At 27.8% G+C, this 11,854-nt stretch overlaps 1 protein-coding gene across 1 annotated transcript; it reads right to left on the bottom strand.

Annotated features, from left to right (window-relative positions):
- Window positions 1-1,879: 1,879 nt before the first annotated feature.
- On the bottom strand, window positions 1,880-3,471 carry LOC119663673. The gene is made up of 2 exons (XM_038073280.1): window positions 2,911-3,471; window positions 1,880-2,842 (listed from the first exon to the last, which is right to left on the bottom strand). The coding sequence occupies exons 1-2, from the start codon at window positions 3,353-3,355 to the stop codon at window positions 2,205-2,207; spliced, it is 1,083 nt and encodes a 360-aa protein (XP_037929208.1). The 5' UTR covers window positions 3,356-3,471; the 3' UTR covers window positions 1,880-2,204.
- Window positions 3,472-11,854: the final 8,383 nt, after the last annotated feature.

Below are 11,854 nucleotides of genomic sequence, written 5' to 3'. Positions count from 1 at the left end.
TCAAGAGTAAATCTAGATTGAATCCAGATTTACCAACCGAAAACGGCAAAAGTACACCATGAGAATAATTGAACTTGACATAAGGTTAGCGGAAGCTATGAGTGACGCCATTGTCCATTGTGAAGAGGTTATTAAATTATTCTTGGTATTATTTTAATACCACGATTTTCATTGATTTTCCTGTTTGATGGGATCTTGATCTAATTTTTTACAATAAAGTAGTAAATGTGATCTCTCTTATTGTTATCTTTTGTTAACATATTTGTACATAATTGTTTGGGAAAATTATTATGCAAAGACCTACGCCCGAGTAATGTATGGCAATAGAGGAAATTTATCTCTAATACCATGTTTCTAATGTTAACGAAATAAAGATGTGGTCGTTTCAATTGGTAAAAGCTGATTTATGCAAGTGAAGTAGCTTGTTTGTTATATTTAACATATAAACCATATCACAAATATAATTTTCGCCTTAAATAGTTGATTTATTTATAATGATCTCATTTATATGAAAGCTCTTCGTACGGCATCTTTCCACTGCTTACTTTGAAAGTTACTTAAGTAACTTTAAGATAATGTCATTTCCACTGGCATAAGTTATTTATTGCATGCGAAAAAGCTTTTATGTGTCAGAAAGTCCTTTAAAAGTTTTAAGAGAGCTTCTGTTATTTTAAATAAACTTAACTTAATAATATATCACACATAAAATTAAGTAAATTTTAATTTAGTAAAATTAAATTAAGTAAATTAAAAAGTACGAAAACTCTTTAAAATTTACTTACTAAGTTACACTTACACTGCATTCGTCAATTTGACGTTATTCACAACCACTTAGTTACTAATATTCGAAATAGTGAAAAATTAAGTGTAAAGATCATTATTCTTACAGGATCATTGTCTATATCGGGGCTTCCATGTTCAGCTTCTGCATTAATAACCTTATCAATGAACAGATATGCTATATTCTGAAAATTAAATAATGAAAGTGATCTTTGGTTCAGTTTATGAACTGGTAGCATTTTCAAGCTACCAGAAGAAGCTGCAAATGTCATCGCTAGTGACGCCCATTATCGAATCATTTTGAAATATTTCTTGCTTCCAATAGAGCGTGATTATAGAGCGAATTCAAAATGTATTTGATTTCAACAACATTATACAAAGTACTACGTTTCCAAGCCACTGATCCACTATTTTTGTAAGTACTTAAAATCATTGATCTAGTGAATAATCAATTGTTTATCTACTCAGATCAGAAAGAGCTGAACTTTCTGAAAAAACCAAACTATAAGATAACGTATCATGTATTTATCATTATGAATGTATTTCTAGCCAAAAACTTAACAAATCTTATAGAACAGCCACCGTACTTTCATGATATGGCTCCAACCGCCTTCAATTCTTACTTCGAGACACATGTTTTCAGTCGAGACAGATGATATAAAAAAGAATTCGTGGGGAGTGCAGAAATAGATTTCAAAAAATTCGTTTAAAAAATGTTTTTATGATTGGACTAATGGAGTAAGTGTATTATTTCGGAAGGCGATAGCATAAATTTTAATGAATAATACATATATTGTATATTATCGACTGATTCCCGGTACTTTCTTGTTAAAACTTACATATAGTACATATAAACAACTAATATACTTATAATATAGTAAAAATTATACAATGCAGCTCTAAGGACATATTGATGGTCATATGTTATCTTAAAATTAAACAAACTATTTTTAGAATACATATTTTCAATTTTATATTTAATATTAATGAAGTTTACAAATGAATATTGAATACTGAGAGTAAATAAATGTGTACATAGTAAATAAAGTATTTTCTTTTTGATTTTTACACTGGGTTATCACTTATAAGAATAACACCAAAATTAATTACTTTATGTTATTATAATTAAAATAGTTAAAGTAACAACACAAGATAATTAATTACGGTAGATACTATATTCTACAACTGAATTTACATGAGTGCTATAGAGGAGACTGTTATACTCTTCCAGAAACTTAACTAACTACACTTGGATTCGTCAGACAGTTAGCTTACTTAAGATTGTTTGAATTACTTGAATCTCAAGTAAGTTAACTGGTCTAAGCCAGAGGAAACGTACCTCTGTAATTAAATACTTGTGTTGTATTATTTTTAATGTATTATGTACACAATATATATTTTTTTATCAAATATATAATAGATTATCAAATTTTTAGTTTATAGTTTGGCCGGCCAGGTTCATTACCTTGCCAACCCAAAGCAGCATTTACCAAATCTCTTACATCCATTATTGGTACGCCCACATTTTCAAGCAACGTAATCATATCATGCAGTTGTCTGGTAGTTTTAAAATTCTTAACTAACTGGCGGAATTCTTTAGAATTCAGACGGCGCACAGCAAATACCAGATATTCATCGTTATTGAAGAGATTCTCATAGAGATCAATCAACTGCTGTTGTGGTAATAAATCGTATATATCAAGTATAAGACCACGTATACCTCTACGTCCTCTAAATGTATCACTGGTGCTATTACTGTTCAACTGATTAACGGCACTGAAATCGACCAACGAACGTACAAAATTCAGGTAATACCTCAGGTCCATGTGTAGCACCTTACAAAAGTAATCACGCAGTGCGCTCACTTCATTTGTCTGTTGAAGTGAAGCTGCGAGAGCACGAAATTTATTAGTAGAAAGTAAATTCTTAACTGCTCGAACTTCATTGTCATTTGCCGTAGCATTTGCGACCAAGGCCCTGATGCGTTCGAATGGAATCAATGTCTTCGCTTGTTTAAGTAGATTCTTTAATCCCTGTCCATTAGGTGCATCACAATTTTCATCTGCAAAAAAAAATTGCGTAATAAATAAATTGAAATTTCTTATAAGAGTATCCACTTCATTGATCTACCTGCCACTTTAGCTTGTTTAGGTTGCTGTACCAAAATATTTGCATGTACCGGTATTTCAACGGGTACATGGTGTACATGTACCACTTTCTCCACTGTCACATCTGGCGTATATTCTACTGCTGTCTTAAGCTTCGAGCGTGGTTCCGTATGTAGACTATCTGCTTGGCGTATGTCATTAGCCCCTATAATTTCAATTTCCTCCCAAACGGGCAACCAATTTATTTTCGACGCCTTATCAGCTGATATTTGTTGTGGTTCTTCTAAGCTAAAATCCACATTTTCGTGCAAAAAATCTATATTTTCGAAATGATTTGGATGGTGATGACGCAGTTGTTTGTCTTCAGTACTTGCAACGTTTTCGAGATCCTCATGTGATTTTACCACGGTCAATGTCGATACCACAAATGGCAGACAACATAGCAAAAATAGTCTCGCATAGAGCATATTTATCTCTTTTTATTTTACAGGTACACGATTTTTAATTCAGAATTTATCAATTTTAGTTGATGATTGCACTTCTCGACTGTTTTTCGTTGGATTTTTCATACGCTTTTATACAATATTCAGTTTTAGGTCATTGGTGCACGATTTTGTAAGACTTCATGGACACTTATCTGTTGAGACGAAAACAAATGTTTATATTTACACAGAAAAAATTTTAATATTATATTTTTGCTCTCAATTTTCAGTTTGAGTGTAAAATTTTAGGCTGTGTTATCTTCATTTTGCCAATATCGATATGCGTGCACAAAAAATTTTCATTCGGGGTTCTCACATACGCAGCAATATATCACTTATATATTTCTAATATGTGAGTTATGAGAGTATTTTAAATAAAAAATCAAATCATTTTGATTAAATTGCATATTTATACTTTTTGATTTAAAGCTGCATATGCAACTCTTACATGTGCTCACGATTCTAATGGATCAACTAGACTTATCAATAACTATTCCCACAGGTATGTTATTTGTATCTTCAAATTTAGAGAACTCTTAAATCTATTTCTATTTTACTCTTCCTTTGATATGAATTCCGGATTAAATCAAAAATATAAGCAACAATTTAAAAAAAAAACTATTATTTGTATGGAGAGTGGGCATGGCTCTAACTTATCTTAAATATTATTATTTAATGCTTATATGTGATTAAGTCTTAGTTATAGTCGAATTGTGAGTACGCTTAATAGCACTAGCAACCGTTTATAAACTAATTTAACTTCTGTTTCAATTTAGTATGATAGTCAGAGACACCGCGAACCTTGAAATCTTCTGTGCAACTTCTGAAACAAATATTCTAATAGGTTAGATTAGATTAAATTTTATCAGGAGTATCTGATTACAGGGTCTGGGTAAAATATCGAAATCGTATATGTTGATTATTGCTTCATCTTGTCCCAGGTGCAATCTAGTTTTTTGATCCCTTCTCTTCTTTCATTCGAAAAACATGTGCACTAACGCGTTTTTTGACAATATGAGTACGAGACGGATAGATAAATTGAACAGTATACTAGTGTAAACTTTTCACTATGTATTCCAAATTGAGATAATCATACTTCTAAATAAATTGTTGAAATCGAATTCCAAAAATGTGATGTGAACAACTTTATACATGGGATTAAATTTAAATTATGAATTGGCATTATTCGCATTTCATATATACAAAATTTTACAGATTATTAAAATAATCACACTTTTAAATATCGATTTAGAACAATTAAAATTGTTGTAAAATGTATTGTATTCAGTAGCGAATCGTCAGCTTTTTGGCAAGGTGTTCACAATTTGATCAAAATAGAGTTCCGACTATAACGTATTCCCCCTACTCCTAAGTTTTGTCCTTTCCACAAGCAAATAGCATACAAGACCAACAAAACAATTTATTTAAATGTTCGCAGCCTGTGATCCACTGGTTTTTATGGTAAATAGCTGTAGGAAAACGAATTAAAACCTTTTTTTCAGAAGATCGTTTAAAAAATGATATTTGAATCAAATCTTTAATCACACATTTATCCATTTCTAAATATTATTTTTCACTTCAAAATTCTTTAATTTTAACATTTGCTAGTATAAAATTGCAATATTGACTTTGTTTTTGGTTTATTTCCAACCTCTACATAAGAGTAAGAAACTCTCATGCATTCATTTACTCTTTTACTTTGTATTTACTATGCGTGGTTCAGTTTTTTTACTGAACCATTTGCCCATATAAAACGGCAACCGTAACTTTGATTGTATTTGCACGTTTTGTATGAACTTGGGGTTCAGTTTAGTCTACTAAACCTCTAATAAAATGTAAAGCGATTTTCGCTCAGTCATTTCTTTTTTCTTTCTCTTTCTCTTGAACATTGGATGTTCACTTTTTTTATTGAACCGCTTGCATGCATTAATTTAAGAGTTATGATTATTTTACGTACATATTTTGCGGGGCTTCTTTTCCCTTTTATTTTTATATTTTTTTGTATGTTTTTTGTTTATTCAATACTGAACATAGTCCCAATGTGAATGTATTTCATTTGCATGCTTTGTAAGCAGCGCGGTGCAGTTTTTATTCTGAACCTTAGTATATTTTAAGAGGAATGTGTTTTCTCTTTTATTAATTATAAGTAATGTTGGGTGTAACTAACATATGTATGTGTGGTTTTGTGTTTATGTGAATATGTTTGGAAAAGCTATTATAAAAAATGTTAAGTAGCAACATAACGAGATTATTTACCTAATAAAAAAAAAGATCAAAAAAGGAAGCTTTGTTAAGGTGTTCAGTGAACAGTCTTTCTTTACATGTATCAGTTATGGCTTTCTTTATGTTCTTCCGTGAATACTCAATATTTGCTGTTATAGAGTTTTAAGCAGCCTCGTTCGCAGGATTAAAGGGTTCACTATGTTGCGTATTGATAGAAGCTTGTCGTTGATCGTTTGTCTTATTCTTTGAAAAAATTAACAAACATCAAAATTCTGTAATAAAGCAATAATGGTTCTTGCCAAGAAATAGCTAATGTGGTTTAAAAAACGGATAAATGGAAAATGCTCACTGTCATTCTCACTAAAAAAAACATTATTCTTTTTAACCAACATATTCAATTATTGATACCAACTGTCATAAGTTATTTGATTACCGCTAAGGAAGTTTCATTTCTTAGATTTTCACATTTTAATTTTTGTTCAGCATTTCACATCCATTCATCTATCTTTCTTTCGATAAAAGATAGTTTTCCAGTAATTAAGGTAAATGCTAGAAATTAAAAGTCAATCTTCTACCAAGTTGGAGAACACATTAGTGACATTACTGACTATCCTCAAAATATTTTAACCCCAAAAAATTATTCCATAGCTCGAACATTTTCTTTTAACGTTTTTTGAAAACGAAAAAAACAGTTCAAATAGATATTTTGATTACATGCTGGCGTCCCTTGAGGAACGCAGCAAGCCATTAAACTAAAAGCTTTAAGTCAAAGTAAGTGTAGCGATGTCAATTAGCTTTGCGTATGCAATCCCCATCCATCTGAAAAAAATTATAAAACTGCGTGGAAAAGGTTTGAAAATACTTCACAATGCAATATTCGTAATCACTTTATGTAGAGCAGTCATGTGTTTTACCTCCTGAATGACTCAGTGAAGGAGTGTCCGAACGTAGCTGGCACATAACAAAGCCATCCACCAGCTGTCTACAGGAAAAAATGTTCCTATTAGTTGCAAGAGAGATAGGCAAATTATTTCAGTTTTGTGTGCTTAATACTCAAAGAAATATTTTTAGTATTGAAACGTGCTACAAAGGGATAACTTCCTTTTTAACTATTGTAAGTGCATTTTCCAAGAACACCTATTGGTTTGAATATCCTCTATGTATTTTATGAAACACGCATTGTTTCTCCCTTTACTTAAAAGGAGCAAAAAATTGGACAAGAAGTAATACGTCTGGGTGCAGTCGAAAGTAGGTCTGGATTCAGGGTTGGGGAAAAAAATTACTTATCCTTTGGGTGTGCACATATTAAAGACCTGCAAAATATTTTCCTTTGACTCATGACATTAGAAAAATATGAAAAGGAGTAGGAGTGGTAATATTAAAATAATGACTTTTATAATCTTTATACAAAAAAGTATAAAAAGTTCATTTAGTCCTATTCATCTATCTGTTTTAGTACTGGCTACTCTCCTATTTTTTAACCTATTCAAATAAAACTTCACACACATACATTTCGGAAGTGGACCTAGATTATTTATAATTTAATTGACCGAAAATGAATGTCCAATTCCCAATCTATTCCAAGTAATGTCCAATGCACGTTGAGTTTTTGTTATTCTGGAATTACTTTGAATATATACTTTAAAAATTTTAGCTCATTCGACAGATGTGTATTACTTCAGAGCAAAAATTTCCTGAAACAGACGTTTCAAACATATGCTATCATTAGTCATTCTCATCTTCCTCGTCAAAATTAGTATGGCCACATGGTTCCACCTAATATAGTCAGCCCTGTGAACTCCGAATTCAGCTACAACTTTTTGTTATTGTCCTATGCATGTACTTCAAATATAAGCGGAGTGACAAAAATGGAGTTAGTGTTAGTCAGATTGGATTTCGATATACGTAAAGCAGAAAAATTTTTTTATTAAAACATTTAAAACATCTTCACCTCTTTTTATTTTTCAATGTATTTGTTTTTAACTCAGAATTTAACTATCTGCTATAGAACGAAATTCGGTTGAAATTGGGATATAGGAATAGGAATGAACCAGATAGTAGCTCACAACGGAGCGGAGCACTGCGGCCAGATTGATCAGACCCCAACGGAGCAGAACACATTCCGCTCTCCGAATGAAAGCCAGTATGTCGGCCATTGAGGACCTCCTAATGTCAGAAGGGCAGAGTAGTTCTCCACCCAATGACCTCCTCCTGTCCCAGATCAAGACTGGGCCAGGATCAAGGCTGGGCCAGGTCAAGGCTGCTTCTAAGCAGAGACGACAATCTATCTCTTCGGACAGACCCATATTGTTAAAGTGATAACGCAGTCCAAGATGACCTGTTAAATATCCCACCAGTAACCTCATATATATGGAATATACTTGTCTCAGAAACTAATATTTTAAATTAATCTTACTGCCATCCACACTAAAAGGTCCTCAAACTTTAATGGGTAACGAAATATAAGCTTAAACAGAACATTTATAGCAGCTCTTATTCGTATTATATATTATATTATGTATGTGTTATATATTATAATATATAAATATACTATATACTGTATTTATTATAGTTTGTTTTGCGTTCTCTTTAGGAGCAACTAAAGAAAATATATGGACGATACAGAGATGAAAGCGCATGGCCAACTATTCGAAGATTCCACATTAAAGAAGATAACATCTATGTATAAACTAGATGTAATCAAAAAGTATCAAGGAGTTTGCAATTTTTCAAAAATGTATGAGTATATACCATATAATTTTAAATGTTTATTCCATTCTCTTCAAAGTAATCCCTCTTCAACAACATACATTTATATGATCATAGTTCCCAGCATGATAAAAAAAGTTGGAACTTATTAGTAGCTATGGCCTTAAACTCACTTTATGAATTCGTCTTTATCTCGTTTATTGTCACAAAATGTTATACTTTGGTTATCTATTTGAATTTAGAAATACATCTTAGGGTGATGTTGCGATTGAAGTCACGTCACCGCAATTATTGTTGCTTTCAGTGCTTTCACTTTGCATTGAAAGCAACAACAAATGGAGTGAAGTGCATGCAATCATAACTTGCCCCCAAAGAGGGTATTACATATCATACTTGGTGCTACAACTCGCTTGCTATTCCACATCATGCACTGTCGACTTTATCTTAAACACTTCCCAGCGAAAAAAAAACAGCTAATATACCACAAAATGAAATCATGCGTGCATTTAAACGATATTTTCGCTTTCATCCCTTAAAATAGAATGAAATTTACATGTAAGCCGACAAAAATCCGATTGCACACGAAAAAACACGAGCAAGTCTGGCGAGAAATTAAGAGATTCGTATTCAATCGTTAATTAATTTTCTTTTCTCCACGTTGTCAGTTTAGGTTTAGTTTTTGGTCATTTTAGTATATTTACTTAAACTTCAATGAACATGTGTAAGTAAAGCGAGGAGTTCTATTTAATTATTGATATTAGGTATATTCCACGAGCTACTCGGAGTAAAACTCAAGTAAAACACAAGTAAAGTACAAACTGAGAGCGTAACACAAATAAAGTGCCAAATTTCGCTCTTCCTCATCCCCGCGCATCACCCCCGCGCATCTTCTCTAACCCCACCTCCTTTTCTATAACCCAGTTTCTCTAATGCACACCCTTGCTTTCTGCTTAGATGAATCTAACGCGCTAGGTACTAAGTCTACCTAGAATGAAGTTTTCACAACGCTGTGAGAATCTTCTCTATTAATTTTTAAGAGATGGTTTAGTGGATTTAATTCTTACACGGTGGCTTTCCATGCTTCAAAAAAAAATAAAATAGAAAAAAACAGATTTATTTCTCATTCCAAAAACTTATGTTTACTACATTTGAATTAATGATTCAGACTAACTAACAAAACTATTCAAAGTTTGACAACACACCAGCTTTGAGGAAAGACAGACGGAAAATAAAGTCCGAACTAATAGAAATATGTACTTAGATATACGTATATATTGTATTAATCATGTTATTATACAGAATAAAGCAACTATAATTAACATTATTTAAATATAAAATATATGTATATAATATGAACTTTAATTATGCAAACTATATCGATAATATCCAATATATATTATTTTTAAATAAAATGGCATATCTCGATTTCTGGCATACAAAATAAACTAGAAAATATTCATGTTCACTTAAAAATAAAAATCCGCCCACTTAGAAACTCATTTTAAATTTACTCTTAACACCTACTTAGCCACCTACTACTACCTACTACTACTTCCTGGCACTTATAACTGAGGCATTAACTGGGCGTTACTGGACGGAAATGATATATGCAGTACTCAATTGCCAAAAATACAATTTGAGCAGAAGTACATTTTTTTTTGTAATAATTAATAATTATTTTTGCCCACTCTTCGATTATTAATTAATTTCAAATTAAATTAAATAAAATAAAATAAAATAAAATAAAATAAAATAAAATAAAATAAAATAAAATAAAATTAAATTAAATTAAATTAAATTAAATTAAATTAAATTAAATTAAATAAATTAAATTAAATTAAATTAAATTAAATTAAAATTAAATTAAATTAAAATTAAATTTAAAAATTAATTAAATTAATTAAATTAAAATAATAAAAATAAAATTTAATTAAATTTAATTAATAAAAGAAAATAAAATTACATTAAATTAAACTAAACTAAATTAAACAAGATAAAACTAAACAAAATATAAAAAAATTTAATTATATTAAATAGAATAAAACAAAATTAAATTAAATTAAATTAAACTAAACTAAATTAAATAAGATAAAACTAAATAAAATAAAATAAAATAAATTGGAATAAGATAAAGATAACAAGATAAAGTTAATTTAAATTAAATTAAACTAAATTTAATAAGATAAAACTAAATAAAATATAGTAAAATTAATTAAAATAAAATCAAATTAAAATAAAAAAAAAAAAATTATATAAAATGAAATAAAACCAAATAAAATTAAATTAAATTAAATTGAATTAAACTAAACTAAATCAAATAAGGTAACACTACATAAAATAAAATAAAATGAAATAAAACAAAATAAAATAAAATTAATTAAATTAAGTTAAATTAAATTACATTTAATTAAATTAAACTAAACTAAATTAAATAAAATGAAACAAAATAAAATGGATTTAAATAAAATTCAATTAAATTAATTTCAATTAAATTAAGTTAAATTGAATAGAATAAAATTAAATACAACTAAAATTTAAAATTTAATAAAACTAAATTAAATTAAATTAAATTAATTTAGTTTAATTAAATAAAATTAAATTAAGTTGTATTATTTTATATTAAACTTAATTATATTAAATTAAATCACGTAAAATAAAATAAAATTAAATTAATATAAATTAAATTAAGTTAAAATAAATTAAATTAAATTACTTTAAATTAAATTATATTATATTAAATTAAATTATATTAAATGATATTAAATTAAATTAAATCAAATTAATTTAAATTAAATTATATTAAATTAAATTAAATTAAAATAAATTAAATTAAATTAAAATAAATTAAATTAAATTAAAATTAAGTTAAATTACATTAAATTAAATTAAATTATATTATATTATATTGAATTCAAATAAATTAATATTAATAAAAAAATTTAATTATATTAAATAGAATAAAACAAAATTAAATTAAATTAAATTAAACTAAACTAAATTAAATAAGATAAAACTAAATAAAATAAAATAAAATAAATTGGAATAAGATAAAGATAACAAGATAAAGTTAATTTAAATTAAATTAAACTAAATTTAATAAGATAAAACTAAATAAAATATAGTAAAATTAATTAAAATAAAATCAAATTAAAATAAAAAAAAAAAAATTATATAAAATGAAATAAAACCAAATAAAATTAAATTAAATTAAATTGAATTAAACTAAACTAAATCAAATAAGGTAACACTACATAAAATAAAATAAAATGAAATAAAACAAAATAAAATAAAATTAATTAAATTAAGTTAAATTAAATTACATTTAATTAAATTAAACTAAACTAAATTAAATAAAATGAAACAAAATAAAATGGATTTAAATAAAATTCAATTAAATTAATTTCAATTAAATTAAGTTAAATTGAATAGAATAAAATTAAATACAACTAAAATTTAAAATTTAATAAAACTAAATTAAATTAAATTAAGTTAATGTATATTAATTGAAATTAAATTAAATTAAATTGAATAAAAATATTAAAAAAATAAAAT

This window comes from Teleopsis dalmanni, unplaced genomic scaffold, assembly GCF_002237135.1.
Source record: "Teleopsis dalmanni isolate 2A unplaced genomic scaffold, ASM223713v2 unscaffolded_contig_0755, whole genome shotgun sequence".
In the NCBI taxonomy this organism is placed as follows: domain Eukaryota; kingdom Metazoa; phylum Arthropoda; class Insecta; order Diptera; family Diopsidae; genus Teleopsis; species Teleopsis dalmanni.
Note: the sequence above shows the minus strand (reverse complement) of the source record. Positions and strands in the feature narration are given on the sequence as shown.